The sequence below is a fragment of the Polypterus senegalus genome, chromosome 10 (genome assembly GCF_016835505.1).
Source record: "Polypterus senegalus isolate Bchr_013 chromosome 10, ASM1683550v1, whole genome shotgun sequence".
Lineage (NCBI taxonomy): Eukaryota > Metazoa > Chordata > Cladistia > Polypteriformes > Polypteridae > Polypterus > Polypterus senegalus.
In genome coordinates, this window is record NC_053163.1 from 111,659,555 (window position 1) to 111,675,799 (window position 16,245).

The 16,245-nt window shown below is 39.8% G+C and overlaps 1 protein-coding gene across 2 annotated transcripts; it reads right to left on the bottom strand.

Annotated features, from left to right (window-relative positions):
- Window positions 1-307: 307 nt before the first annotated feature.
- On the bottom strand, window positions 308-13,575 carry LOC120537409 (ankyrin repeat and SOCS box protein 12-like). Of its 2 annotated transcripts, XR_005635317.1 has the most exons (4): window positions 13,218-13,559; window positions 5,532-6,306; window positions 4,468-5,411; window positions 308-622 (listed from the first exon to the last, which is right to left on the bottom strand). XR_005635317.1 is itself a non-coding variant. In XM_039766329.1 (3 exons), exons 2-3 carry the CDS (start codon window positions 6,295-6,297, stop codon window positions 5,254-5,256), a joined length of 924 nt encoding a protein of 307 aa, XP_039622263.1. In that variant the 5' UTR covers window positions 6,298-6,306; window positions 13,277-13,575; the 3' UTR covers window positions 5,117-5,253. The 2 variants fall into 2 exon arrangements, 1 of the variants encoding a protein (XP_039622263.1); XM_039766329.1 differs by lacking the exon at window positions 308-622 and having other exon boundaries at window positions 5,117-5,411; window positions 13,277-13,575.
- Window positions 13,576-16,245: the final 2,670 nt, after the last annotated feature.

The window sequence follows — 16,245 nt, forward strand, 5'->3', positions numbered from 1 at the left end:
ATAAATAATATTAAGTACACAAAATAATCTTTATAACATTTAACATGACAATTATGAAATATTCTTTAAAAGTTGGCACAACCAGTGACTATATCGCATTATATAAATTTCTTGGATCCATTTTCTCAGTCATGCTTTGTAATGAAATAAAATTTAAGAGCATCATATTTGTTTCATATTTTTTGCATGTTGCCACTATATGAATCCAGCACTTGTTTTTATCAGGAACCCGCCATTGCTCTATGCAGTGTTCATTTTTATCGTCTGTCCCCCCCGAACTATTCCACCTCTCCATCTAAATATACAATTTTTTTTTTTTTTTTTTTATCCATGAAGTAATGCCTGGCAGCTTTCATGACTTCTCTAAGTGCTTTTTTTATTATGTTAGCATTCCACCCACTTTCATCAAATAAAGTCTTTTTTTTTTTTTAAAGGAATATTCAGCTAAGTAAATTCCTAATATAGAATTTTCCAAACTACAAAAACTTGAAAGTTTAAATTGTGGAGATTGAACATAATCCCTTAAAGAATGCATTGCATGTGCTCCTGAAATCTGGTGACATTTGAGGTCAATCTTTCCTTTAAAGACATGTTCAAATGCATGCTCCATAAAAACTTCCACCTGCATAACAGAAAAAAGACCAACTTTCAGAATGTATGTCATCAAAGTAAACATTAACAATTCTAATAGTAGAAACACTGTTCAGGCTTATCACTCGAGTTTGTTTACTGTTGAGACAGCTAATCCAGTATCTCTCCCATGACCTGTCTTTGACTTTGATTTTGTTGTATTGCAGAGGTGGATGAAGGATGAAATGTGAATGTAAGGAACACCAACTTCTCCCCAAGGGGTTTGGGAGTCAATCTTCTTGTTCACCCATTTTTTAATGCAATGCATTTGCTACATCCCATGTTCCCATTGTGTGGCTTTTATGTGAATTTTAAAGTCAGCCTTTTGTGAAACAACCAATTGCCAATTTGCTACGCGGTTTACAGAAAATAACAATTTACTATAAACTCTGATTGAAAACTCATGAAAATAAAAATCAAACTAAATAAATGCTTTAAATATGTGAGAGATTGTTCTTAGTCCATCACATTAATTTAGAAATGTGCATGTTATTCATATTACCTGGAATTGTCAGTTTAACTGTGGAAATCACTCGCCTTGTGTCTTTTAAAACTTTGTTTAATGTATGCTATGTGCTTGTATTGCTTTGTAAATCATTTTTTATTCTCTTTGATTGTACACCTGTATATACCTGTATGTTTCTTTTGTATATATTACAGTTTACAACGCGGTATGTCCAGTAAAAGCCTTCAAGAAAGCTCACCCCTTGTCGTTTTTATGTGGATGTGCTAAGTTGCTTAAGCTCTATGTGGCCATGTTGCACGGACAGCGTGGAGTGAGGCAGAAAACATAGACTTAATGTAATCTTAACAAATCATAGGCAGTTATAGCATGCTCCCGTGGCCATCATTAAACAAATCTGGCCAATATAGGATTGCCATGTTTACCTAGTGGGGATGATTGTGAATGTGTGTGTCCTGGCCCCTCATTCAAGTTATGTTCCAGTCTTGCACCTGATGCTGTCACCTCCTGTAAATTCCAAATGTACTGTAGTGATTGGATTTGAAATTGAATGCACAATTGGCTGGATAGTACGGTGTTCTACATTATAAATGAATGCGCAAGATAAACTTAAAAGACAATTAAAATTACTGCGTAACACGTCTCACTCAAGTGAGGTAGGTTAATTTAAAACAATCTTGAATCAAAAATAGTTCATTTTAAAGACCTTTCAATTCAGTAATTGGTCACTGGGGCAGGGGGGAGAAAAAATACATCTACTTAAATTAATGATACATTATATTAATCCATTCCCCAGTAACAAGCACATACTAATTTCCTTATTCTGCCCCGTTATCTCTTACATTTTAGCTCTCTGCTTGAGTCAAACAAGGATAATATAGAAAAGTATTTCACTTGTCACATACTGCATAAGATGGTCAAGTTCCTGTGTAAGGGAGTTAACTGCTTTCACATGGAGATGGAAACCAAGAGACATTTGATTACTTCTGTACCTGTATCCATCTTAACCAGTGAAAAAAAAAAATACTGTATATATTTATGCATAGAACGCTTGTAATAATTCAAGCTGTTTTGTTTCATTTATGTGCTATATAGGTAAGAAGGTTCAAGTTTGAGCATGTCATGAGGACAGAGGTGATAGCCAAAGAGAAAGTAGATGGAAATTACTGAAAAAGTTTCATAATGTGACAAAGCTTTTAGCAGTGGAGAGATGCTTGCTTCCCATCCCTTGAAGTCTGTGAATTTATTTTTTTTTTAGGTTGCTTTTTAGGTTGTGATTGCTATAGGTTTACATGGTGCTGAATTGCCATTTATTCCAAGGTCACTCTAGGTCTTTTGTGAGTCTATAGTGCGACTTATCATAGTTCTCCATGCTTTTCATATTTTCTTGTTAATGATGTGCTTGCCTTTGTGAGTATTGTAGTTTGACCTTTGCATCACAACAAAGTTGTCTCAAAGTGAGGGACAGCATATAGCGATGTACATAACAGGAGCGTCTGAGGGTGAGGGTCTTGTTTTAACATCTTTGTAGCGTCAAACTAGGCAGTGACCAAAAGCCATAAAATATGGAGGGCTGCATTTTTTTAAACAATACATACCCCCCTGACATAAGCTGATGTTACATTACGCAATTCCTAGTCATGGGGTATGTCAGAATTGCTGACCACGGTTACTAATCTCATTGCCAGATCACATCAATTCAAACAAATGAAAATCACAATCCATGTCACATTTACCAACTGACTGCCAACTTTCTAGCACAGAGATGCTTGTCCCTTTTTCTGACAGCGAAAAGTGTGCGACCTGATGAAGCCAGTGCTGTACGAAGGGTTAACAACTGATCTTCTCTTCAGTTTGTGAGGCCCATAGCCACAGTGTGCTTTATTCTTTATGGCTACATTCTATGCATTGTACTTCCAGTTGAACATTCTTTGGTTGTTAGCTCTAATGCACAGAGCCTGACCCTATGACTAAAGACAAAATCACACCAGAGTGAGTTGCAGACTAGCTGGAGTGAGTCACTGGGCATTCCACATTAAGTGATGGATTCATGGGATCATGCCGCTGACTACCTCTGACACGCTAAGTTTATGTAAATGAAGGCTGCAAATGAAAATCACGGGAAAAGTTGCATAATATCACAGTCTGACTCCCATTAACCATATTATACTGTTTTTTTTTTGCCTACTAGAAATGCGTGGTCCTAATGTCTGATAACCTACACAAGCCTTTTCCTGTGGTCTGCTAAATCTCAGGATGCACTGAACCCCACTTCACAGAGACTGTTTTTACATTGGATGTCCTGGTTTCTTTATTTTCTTCAGGTGCATATTGCTAGTTTTACTTTTATTTTAGCTAAGTTTCCCATTCAGCAAATTTCTTCTTTATTTTCCGTCTTTATTTTGACACAGGGTTGATGTGGATTTTGGATTTGTATGTATATTAATCTTTCCATTTTTCCAATATTTTGCAAACATGGTGCATTATCATTATAAGTGGTTTTAGGATGATAATTTATGTGTCTGTTATAAATTTTGACATCATGAGGAAATAAAATACTCCAAAGGCTGGATTTGTGCATAATCTTTAAACTAGTTTGCATGCCTTTTACAGCTTTGTCATTTCTTAAATGACAAATAAAATACAATGTATATTGTTCTTGTTTTATATTGTTATAATAACAATAGTAATAATCTATATTAGTACATGAACATGAAAATTTGTGAAATTAAAATGATCATACTTTTTGGTATTCTGTGTGTCAAATGAAACTACCATCAAGCAATAAAGTTTGCTTAGAAGTGGGTTTTGAAAATAAGAGGGATATAGGTTATATTTATATATTATTATCTGTGTTTATAAATTTTGAAAATATATTACACTTTGTTCTAAAATGCTAAGTTAAATTTACATTCATTTACCTAAAACTTTACTAAATTCCCTATTTCTTTGTCATTAATTTAGCAAGAACAGTGAAATTCATTAAAAAAGAGTCAGTATAAAAGGATACATGAATGTAATTATTACTTAATGATAATAAGAATATTGTAACGACCTGGGGAGGTTCAAGAGACTGCAGAATGGGTTCAAACACCATATGCAAGACCACTGGCGTTGCGCTAGAAATGACCATTGCTTTCTTCTGCAACACCTGCACTAGACTGCCAGGTCTTCTACTCACCACACATTCCCAGCTGCCCCATTCCCCTTGTCCATACACTTACGCCTGCCAGATCCACCTCTCTTTGTTCATCCAGGATGAGAGGCAATCCAAGTAACACACTTTCTCCTGGTTTTGTGACCTGACCCAAGATCAGGGACTGCATCCTAAGGCTCACTGTTAGCAGCAGGGAGACAAGAAACAATAAGCTTACTCAATGCACAGGAGCTCCTTTTATAGCTGGCTTCTCTGGGTGTCCCTGGCCCGTCTGAAGTCAGGTCATCCTCTCAGGTTCAGATACAGGGATGCAACACTGCTCTCCCCCCTCAGGATACTTGTACTTGAAGATTGTATGAATAAATTCTACACAGCGTTCTTACCAATGAGGCATATGACATACATTTTGTTCCATTTAAAAGGGAGGAAATGACCCTTCAGAAGTGGGTACACATGAAACCTAAAAGATGTGGCACTGTGGTCAGCATTTCTGGCTTAGGACTCCAGGGACTGGCCAGTTCATCTTCTGCAATGCATTTTTTTGTTATATATTACTATAAACTTGTCTCCATAACACACAGAGGAACACCTTAGGTTGACTTTTGTCTCTGATGTGGTCCAGTAGTAGTATAATGCTAGTGAGTTTGCTGAAAAGTAGCATTCCCTTCCTGGTTTGGTTCCTGCTCTTCTTGCAATGTTGTAGGGATGGGCTTACAAGCTTATAATGGAATGAGTTTGTGCAGAATTTGTATGATTAAATGACTGAAAAAACTAATGGCTGAGACTCCCCCATCAGGACCAAGAGTAGGAAGCCCTGCTCCATACATAATTGTTTTCCTCTACCAGACCATAGACAAAACTGGAGCTGCTCAATAAACCTGTTTATTGCCTACCAATTTTGGACTTCATATTGTGCTAGTGACTCGGCAACCAAACATGTACATTGAACTGACCCCGAATTTAAGAGCAGAATTTTATGGATGATGACCACACAGCCTCAAAATTATGGAAATGTATTTTCCATCGGCCTGCTCTTGTGCTTCAAATAGTGTTTCAAGGAGGATGGAATATGCAAACAGTCAACATAAGCCAGCCTGCCAGCCAATCTTAAAGCATTTCGAATGGTCAGACGACACCAAGACATCAGGCGTTTTGGACATACTGAAAAACAAAGAAAGGAGCAAAGTCCAACTTGTAATTAAGCAATTAACATGTTTCAGGTTTGGACATAGTAAAAAATAGTGATTTCATCAGTTTTTTTTTTAACATTTACATCCCTACCTCTTTCTCTTAGAAGCAGCTCCAAAGCTTCTTTTTGCTTAGTGGTCTTCTCTACATTGAGTGTTGGGAGATAGACGTTTGCTCCAAAATCTATCAGGAGCTGCACATACTCGGCTTCACAGCCATGTCTAATGCACATCTCCAGGATCGTCTTGGGTTGCCTGATCTTAACAAGAAGTTTCTCCTCAGTGCAGTTAAAGTCTGGATTGGCTCCATTTATCAGCAAAAGTTTAAAGCAGTCCAGGTGCCCATAGACCGCAGAGAGATACAAAGGTCCACTACATACTGGTGAATGGGAAGGCCACAGTCTACTTTTTGACCTTGTGTTCACTTCTGCTCCATGTTCCAAAAGCTCACTCAGGATATCTACATCCCCTTCCCTAGATGCTGTGAGTACCGGGGAGCAGTTATTGTAGATGCTGCCATTGGGGTCTGCTCCTGCACTTAGTAAAGCTTGGACACAGGCCAAGTGCTTCCCACTAACCGCAGTGAACAGTGGTGTTTGGGCCTTCACATCTAAGCTGTCTACTTCAGCACCATGAGCTAGGAGAAGTTCCACACAGCTCAGGTAACCATGGGAGGCAGCCACACGCAGTGGGGTCCCAGGAATACCCCAGCCACTCCTGCTGTTGATGAACTTTCTGTACTGCTCCTGTGACAACAGTTCCAGAAGCAGACGGTGGTTATTGTTGAAGACCGCTTCATGAAGTTCTTGTTTTTCCACAGCATCTGAAGTCTTGTCCTCCTCTTCTGCAAGATGTAGCATGAAATACAGCTTGGAAAAAAATCAAGCAGAGGATAAAACACTTTCATAAATTTATCGTGAAGAAGACAGATAAAAAAAAACTAAATACATTTCATTCGCTGAACCACTGAATTTTGTTTTGAGGATCTAGCCACTTACTGAACAATCTATTCTACAGTAGTTTGAGAGTTGTAGGGAGCCACAGTTTATTCCAAAGATACCAGTCCAACACAGGGTACACTCGCTCATACCAGAATAATTATATATACAGTGAATCTAGCATTCTTACTTTTTGAAGAGGGGGTGCAAGGGTGGTTTTATGATGTTTAACATGACATGCAAACAGGGACAAGCTAGAATTCAAATCCAAATCTCTGTGCCCATGTTGTCCTCACACATGTTGTCTATCCAAATTCTGAACCTACATAATCAGATTTTTAGTCAGCATAGATGACGCTTACTTTAATGTATCGGGCACAAGAATTCGACCAACATAAAACAGGATGGTTGTCCATCACAAGATATGCTGACTCAAGCAGGGCCAACTTAGAGTCTTCAATTAACATAAAACACATCTTTAAGTTGTTCTGGGCAGTCACTTAAGCACAGGGAAAGCATAGCACCTCCACAGAGACGGAGATTAAGTTTGGATTTGAACTGCACTGAGCCGTAAGGCAGAAGCACTTCCTGTTGTGCCATCATGCTGCCACCTATGATGTGCACGTACTTTGGAAAAGGTATCTTATATTAGTGGAATTGTACTGAAGCCGTAATCGTAATTTTAACTGACACAAAACCATAGCAGCGGCTTTCACAAATGCTCCACAATGACCTGTGCAAGAGTCAATATGACAAAGTTCCTCAGTTCTTTAGAAAATAAAGTTTTCTAAGTGGAATATCATGTTTGATATCCATTTATTAAGAAGAAAAATTAAGTTCTGACAGTCTGTCAAAATGGTGCATTTTATATCTTCATGCAGTTTCGTAAAAGCTCTTTCTGATTGACCCTGAAATGCATTACACAGCCTAGCAATCTCAGTCTGTATTTGCAATATTATTATTTTTTTTTTATTTGACCCAAAGATATGTTGGGAGTTTCTGTGTGGCATTTATTTACTGCTTATTTGTGTGCTGTGTGACCAGCTTGGTCAATAAAGCTGACCCTGTTGACACAAATTTGAGAATCACTACTTTTAGGCACCACACTACCATCCAACCATAAAGCAAACAGAGACACCTCATGTTACTGAGAGACTGGTAAGAAGCAATTAAGTTTGAGGCAAAAGCCAAAATAAAAGTTATGCAAATGAGCATTATATATTATAATAAGTTCCCAAAGGAATATTAAAAGCAAATATAGAAGGTCACTGGATGAGGCAAGGGTAGAAAAAATGGAGGCCACGGAGTCCCCAAAGTCCAGTAAAGCTTCTGAAAGTAAAAGGAAAAATGTGGCACAAAATATGAAAATATGTGGATCAGGGCATTCTTTCTGAGGATGTGAGGACCAAGAAGCCTTTGGTAAGTCTAGCAGGACTAGTGGGAGAAATTCTGAATATGAGAGTTGTAAAATGAAGGTTATGGTTTGACAATAATATCTGACATGAAAAGTTAGGTAAATCTCACAGGAGCTTAGCCCAAAATGAAATAAAATGTTTTTTCCCCAAATGAGAGCAGAGCTGATTGTGTCTTCACAAAATGGTCACTGCAGCCGTCCTTGCCTTAAAACATACCATTCAGTTCAATTTATTGTTGTTATGCATCAGAGCACACTGAGGAGAGGCAAGACCCATGACAGCCTGCATGGAGTTCATGGAGTTTGCTAGGACACCTGAAGGACTCTGAGATGGTGAGAAATAAGATTCTCTGGTCTGATGAGACCAAGATAGAATTTTTTTGCCTTAATTCTAATCGGTATGTGTGGAGACAACCAGGCACTGCTCATCGCTCGTCCAATACAGTCCCCACAGTGAAGCATGGTGGTGGCAGCATCATGCTGTAGGGGTGTTTTTCAGCTGCAGGGACAGGACGACTGGTTGCAATCGAGGGAAAGATTAATGCGGCCAAGTACAGAGATATCCTGGACAAAAACCTTCTCCAGAGTGCTAAGGACCTCAGACTGGGCCGAAGGTTTACCGTCCAACAAGACAATGACCCTAAGCACACCGCTAAAATAACGAAGGAGTGGCTTCACAAAAACTCTGTGACTGTACTTGAATGGCCCAGCCAGAAACCAAACTTAAACCCAATTGAGCATCTCTGGAGAGACCTAAAAATGGCTGTCCACCAACGTTTACCATCCAACCTGAAAGAACTGGAGAGGATCTGCAAGGAGGAATGGCAGAGGATCCCCAAATCCAGGTGTGAAAAACTTGTTGCATCTTTCCCAAGAAGACTCATGGCTGTATTAGCTCAAAAGGGTGCTTCTACTAAATACTGAGCAAGGGTCTGAATACTTAGGACCATGTGATATTTCAGTTTTTCTTTTTTAATAAATCTGCAACAATTTCAAAAATTCTTTTTTTTGTCTATCAATATAGGGTGCTGTGTGTACATTAATGAGGGAAAAAATTAATTTAAATGATTTTAGCAAAGGGCTGCAATATAACAAAGAGTGAAAAATTGAAGGGGGTCTGAATACTTTCCAGTACCCACTGTGTATATATATATATATATATATATATATATATATATATATATATATACAGTACAGGCCAAAAGTTTGGACACACCTCCTCATTCAATGTGTTTTCTTTATTTTCATGACCATTTACATTGGTAGATTCTCACTGAAGGCATCATAACTATGAATGAACATATGTGGAGTTATGTACTTAACAAAAAAAGGTGAAATAACTGAAAACATGTTTTATATTCTAGTTTCTTCAAAACAGCCACCCTTTGCTCTGATTACTGCTTTGCACACTCTTGGCATTCTCTCGATGAGCTTCAACAGGCAGTCAGTCACCTGAAATGGTTTTCACTTCACAGGTGTGCCTTATCAGGGTTATTTAGTGGAATTTCTTGCTTTATCAATGGGGTTGGGACCAGCAGTTGTGTTGTGCAGAAGTCAGGTTAGTTGGACGATCATTTATTTTTCAACAGGACAATGACCCCAAACACACCTCCAGGCTGTGTAAGGGCTATTTGACCAAGAAGGAGAGTGATGGAGTGCTGTAAATGGTCATGAAACACATTGAATTAGGAGGTGTGGCCAAACTTTTGGCCTGTACTGTATGTATATATATATATATATATTGTGGTCCCCAGCCGGGACGCCCAGGACGACCAGAGGAGGGCTTGTGTCTCCTCCAGACCGAGAGGGGGCGTCCGTCCTGGTTATACTGGAGGCCTTGGGTAGAGGGCTTGGAAGCCCAGCCCTGTAGGGACCCGTGGCCACCGCCAGGCGGCGCCCCAGTGCCTGATTATCCCAGGAGCCCGGCACTTCCGCCACACCAGGAAGTGACGGGGGGAAGACGACAGGGGACACCCGGACGGCTTCCGGGTGCGCAGCCGGCACTTCCGCCACACGGGGGTGTGTCCGTGGGAGATTGCCGGGAAGCAGCTGGAGCCCATCCGGGTTCCTATAAAAGGGGCCGCCGCCCTCCAGTCAGCAGTGGATGTCGGGTGGAAGTGGACAGAGCTGGAGCGAGGACTGGAGGCGGCCAGGAAAGAAAGGCACAGGAACTGTGAGCCCTGGACTTTGGGGAATCGGTGCAGAAGGCACTGGGGTTTGTGGTGCATGTTCAATTTGTAAATATTATTGTAAATAAACAGTGTGTGGTGGAGCTATGTTGTCCGTCTGTGTGTGTCCGGGTCAAAGTTGACAATATATATATATAACTATATATGACTATATATGAATATATATTATGAAATGTTATTACCCCTAAACGTGTGCCTTGAAAACCAAAGCTGTGCATGCAGAACAATGAGATTGTGCTTTATAGATACAGTGGTATAAACAGGAAAATTGTGTGGATTCTTTGGTGCTAGAAAGACTTCATATTGAACTTCTTTTAAAGCCTAAACCTTCACACTTTATTTCAAATTTAAGAGTGGGATGTGGATGGCAAATGAAGCCTCAACGGCCAGGAAAGCAGATGTAGCACAACTACCTGACACTCTGTGAAAAGAAGGCAGAATTCAGTGGGGCGATCTTGAGTCTGGGCTCTCCAGCAGCCGTCCTCTATACGGTATACAGATTCGTGATTAAGATCAGGGAAGTGTCGTGTCCTTTAAGTGTTTTAAAAGTTTTATTTCTTGCTTGGGACTGCAAGTGGAAAGGCATTTTTCCCCTCTTTCATTCAGTCTCTAATAGTAGAGTTTTCCTAGCAAATTCTGCCCTACATAAGAACTACATCTGCAGAGCTGGGCAGGTTGAACTGAAAAAGGTGCTTGGAAAGGAACAAGTGCTGCAGTGCTCAGCCTCTCCCAACAGGGCGACTTCAGTGGTAATGAGAAGAATCAAGCTGCAGAGAGGACACCATGAGGCTTTTGGGGAACTGACAATCTGCTGCTTCTCCTTCTACATGAGAGTTTCAGGGTTGTGCCACCAGACAGGGAGGCGATTTTAAAGTGTGTCAGAGCGGCCAGCTTGCAGCTATATTGCTACTGTTAGCAAATGCTGTTTTGGTCATGAATGTATAAAATGTAATTTTTTTTCATTACAACAAAAATATTAAAATTGTTGTGTTCATAAGTGTTACAATAACAAATGCTTTAAAGTTTTTTTTTTTTTTGGTCCAGTGCCTCACCAGTACAAGAAAACCAACCATATATGATATACCATTTTATCTGTCCTGATATCTAGTTATGCAGAGTGTTGAGCTTTTTGGGATTGCCCCCTATACTCCCAAAAAACTGAACAGTTTGGACAATATTTTGTGTGGAAAAATCACACCCTTATGACAAAAAGCAAGTCAATAGGTGTCTTCTGCAGAACTGACCAGAAGGACTTGAAACTGTATATGCGACAGCAACTGAACACAAAGCTTCACCCCCTAAATGGATACAAAGGGGGCAAATGTACTCCTCTTTAGAAAAGTTTAAAAAAAATAGGGATCAGTAATATAGGCAGGTGTAGTATTTTATGCTATTTCAAAATAGCTGATCAGTATAATATTTTTGATACTTGATTTTTTTTATCAGTGTGGAGTTCCAGCCCTCTAAGAGGCACTGACACAAGGTTAAAAATAACAAATTTTAAACACAAGTATTTTTTGATATCGTTTTAGACTTATTTCAAGGTGAGCGATTACTATACCATTATATTTTTGATCCTCTACTAGGGATCTAACCATCTATGGGCCTCTATCAGAAAATGAAAAATAACAATTTTCTATTACAATCGAGATTTAAAATATTTGATGCAACTATTCATGTTTATTATGTACTTCTACCTCCTGAAGTATACCATTACATTTCGTATGAGCACGTCAAATTATGCTAATTCGTTAAATGTGAAAACACTACGAATTTGAAATATTGTTGCCCCTGACTTGTTTAATAAAAGGGATGGTGTGGTGTGGTGTGGCATGTCCTGTCTGTGTCAAACCTACCACTCAGTACAAAGCTCAAGAAGGTACGTTTTGCTCTCAAAAGAACACAAAAAATCCTATTACACTTGGTCTGGGTAGGGTGTTCTACCGTATCTGAAATATAAAGAAACGGGGCTATGCAACACTTGGGAGAAGGTCCATCTTTCGTCAGGACAACAACCTAAACGTACTGTCAAAACCCCAAGTGAATTACTCAAACAGTTGAATGCCGCGCTGTGAACCAATAAAGGCCGAACCTCAGCCCTACAGTGAGTATAAGACTAAGGTTTGAATTTACAATCAGTTTGACAAAACAAGGAAATGTTAATGAAAAATGGCCATTGTTGGTAGAGGATTTTTTTTATATGAGGCCTCATTACCAGCCACCAATGTGTACGATTTCATTTTAACACTCGGCAGTAGTCTCAGCAGATCTGTATGAAATACAATTCAACGAACGGAAATTTGCAGCGAACTTTAAGGCAAAAAAGCAACAAAAAATGCATACGTGCAAAGAGCTACATAATGCTCCAAGAATCAATCAAATTAAGAAGCGCCAAAACCAACAAAGTGTATTGAGGCTCCCCTTAAAATCTACGTAAATGTTACTCGTCGGTATGCATGGCGCACGGTATTAAGAAAAAGGCCGGTGTTCTAACGAAACATCCTACCCATCGAAATGATCTACTCACTGATACTACGCATGCGCACACCAAAAGTACGCAACTTAGCCTTACTACATTAATGCATTTATTACAGTTTACTGCATAGGTATTTATTGTCAACATTTTATAAGTTGTATATTTTGCATGTGTGACTTTTAATCTTGTACAGGCCATTGTATCCATGCACGAGTAATGACCGTCTTGTGAAATCTTTGCATCAGGCTGTCTCTCTTTCGGGCATTAAATGATGCATATATAATGAATTGAGAAATATTAACATTTCCATAAATTTGATTGACGACTTCTAAATACAACATGTTAAATGATGACATGGTATAACGTTATAAGTTTAATGTTACGACTTACAATATACTACGGTAGGATACTTCGTAGGACAAATCGTCAGAACACCGGCTTACCCCACTTGAGGATGGCAGAAGACGTGGTGCTGCAAGACAATGTTAATGCTAGGTTATTTGCCTCGCTTTGCTTCAAGCCCACTAAAATGTACGTGGCAAGGTCACCTCTTAAAGACCAGCTACTTTTTTTAACCGCATTACTGCCTTATCCTGAGCCGCTGCATGTGCCCACCGTGTGGAAATTAAAGCTGCAAACCTTCAGAGCGTCAGCGGAAATACGGAAATACAAAACTACTTATGTCATACTATATATGATCGTAGAAAAAAGCACAGTGAAACCAACAGTGTCAAACTTGCACGTCCGACACAAAATTCCTCACCTCTTTTGATTATTTTACATGAAGTAGCGAATCTGGTTGGGAAAAACACCTTTACTCACTCAGATCTGATGTGTTCGCGATACTGCAACAAAAACTTCCTAGTGGATTTGACTGACAAGATTTTCCATCCTTGGATTGGATCATTACTTCACTCACAGACCAATCACTGCAAGGAGGAAACATGTGACTGTTCACGGGTCGGGAGGATATCGTAATATACCTAAAGTGTGAGAACAAAGATCAATAAGATTTCGGATAACGTGACCTTCCTCGGTGTTCTCGCGCGATGTCTTTCATCTTTCAAAAAGAGACACTGCGCAGCAGTTATTTGAATACTGCGACGTAGTGTGAACCGTGGATGCTGGAGGTTATATTGCTTTTTGATATCTTCAGCATTAATTAAAATAATAAGAAAACAGTTCTTGTTTATAATGGTTGGCATACTGTATTAACTGAGTACTAGGGTGTTGTACCGTGTTAGCCATTATGAATGTAGAGAAGAGCCAAGCAAAATGACACCTTTTATTGGCTAACTATCTTGCCTGAAGAAGGGGCCTGAGTTGCCTCGAAAGCTTGCATATTGTAATCTTTTTAGTTAGCCAATAAAAGGTGTCATTTTGCTTGGCTCTTCTCTGTATTAACTGAGGAAAACGTTTAATTTTTATATCCACTTTTTTAAGCCCATGCTCAGCCACCGCGAACCTGATGAGGATTGAAAAGGTTTGGAATCGGATAGAAATATCGCTGCTTGTGGTTATCATTAAACGGCCGAATCTAACGTGTACCAAAACGTAATCCCAGATTTCTGGCCCTTTTCAGCGTGAAGCGTGAAACAGAACCAATTTAAACCAGACATGTAGTCTTTCCTTATAGAAGGGACAACTCCAAACTGGTACATCATCGACGATTGTGTACATTTTATGATTTTGGGCCAATCTATGCAAATTAAGGCATAAATATTTATGCCTGCTTATTTCAGGTTTAAGTTCTGGTCCATCACAAGTCTTAGTAATGGGTGCATTTAGAGTGAGTTGCAGATTTGTGGGAAAGAACAGTACCTGCGAACTTAAACTCAAGACACTGGCAGTGACCAGATCAAGGCTTGTGCATTTAGTAAAACAACTAGCAATTTCACATATTAACCATTTTTATTTGGTGTCTTGAATTGCTTTAAATGAACAAATACATCATGTAATAACAGGGCAGTGTGACATTGCAGTGTTTATTAAGCTGTCTCACAATGGCAGGAGACTGAGCTTTGAATCTGTCCGAATTCCATCCATTATCCAACCCGCTATATCCTAACTACAGGGTCATGAGGGTCTGCTGGAGCCAATCCCAGCCAACACAGGGCGCAAGGCAGGAAACAAACTCCAGGCAGGGCGCACACACACACACACCAAGCACACACTAGGGACAATTTAGGATTGCCAATGCACCTAACCTGCATGTCTTTGGACTGTGGGAGGAAACTGGAGTACCCGGACAGGCCCGGCCTTAGGCATAGGCGAAGTAGGCGACCGCCTAGGGCCCCGGATCGACGGCAGCCAGGCCCCTGGATCGTATGTTTAAATCACGTGGGCTAAATTGCAGCGGCTAACTACTCCGGACAAAAAAGGGACGCAGGGTGATGACCTCGTAACGTTACAAGAAAACGTCTCCTTGGTCTAATTTTCACGCATTTCGCAGAGCTTCGCCTAGGGCCCCATAATACCTAAGACCGGGCCTGACCCAGAGGAAACCCATGCAGACACTGGGAGAACATCAAACTCCACGCGGGGAGGACCCGGGAAGCGATTGTGCCACCCTCAGTCTGAATTGTGCTCCTTATTTACAAGTGCTTTTAAAATATCCTAGGAGGGTGAATTGAAGCTTAGTTTAAAATGTTAGCATATAGGTGTATTGTTTATGAGTTCCTCTAAGATTAGACTTACTTGTCCACGCATACTTTTTTTTTCCCTAAAAGGTAAGTTATTTGTGATGGGCATAGAAATAATACTTTGTGATTCACACCTAGAATTAACAGGCGTGACTCAGAGTAGCATGGTGACATGTGGGTTAGTTTTGCAGTTCTCTGCAAGCTGCTGTCTATGTGCTATGCAATGGTAAATAGATGGCCAGATGCTGGTATGGATTGAGCAAATCCCTGTGTCTGTGCAAGTCCGATCTGGCTGTTTCATAATAACCCTCATCCAAAACATTTGCAAAGTTAATTCATTGGTGATTGTATGTGTAAGTGCCATCATGTCCATGGTTACATTGTGCCACGTGCCTGAGGCTGTGCACTGCCTGAGACCCTGGAATTGACCCCAGAATGAATGGGTTATCTGAAATAAAGAGAAGGGACTAAGACAGTGAAGTGACTTCAGCAGAAACAGAGTAATTTTTTTTTTTTTTAAATAAAACAGAGAAAAAGAAAATCACAATAAGCATACAGTGGTGTGAAAAACTATTTGCCCCCTTCCTGATTTCTTATTCTTTTACATGTTTGTCACACAAAATGTTTCTGATCATCAACCACATTTAACCATTAGTGAAATATAACACAAGTAAACACAAAATGCAGTTTTTAAATGATGGTTTTTATTATTTAGGAAGAAAAAAAATCCAAACCTACATGGCCCTGTGTGAAAAAGTAATTGCCCCCTTGTTAAAAATAACCTAACTGTGGTGTATCACACCTGAGTTCAATTTCCGTAGCCACCCCCAGGCCTGATTACTGCCACACCTGTTTCAATCAAGAAATCACTTAAATAGGAGCTGCCTGACACAGAGAAGTAGACCAAAAGCACCTCAAAAGCTAGACATCATGCCAAGATCCAAAGAAATTCAGGAACAAATGAGAACAGAAGTAATTGAGATCTATCAGTCTGGTAAAGGTTATAAAGCCATTTCTAAAGCTTTGGGACTCCAGCGAACCACAGTGAGAGCCATTATCCACAAATGGCAAAAACATGGAACAGTGGTGAACCTTCCCAGGAGTGGCCGGCCGACCAAAATTACCCCAAGAGCGCAGAGACGACTCATC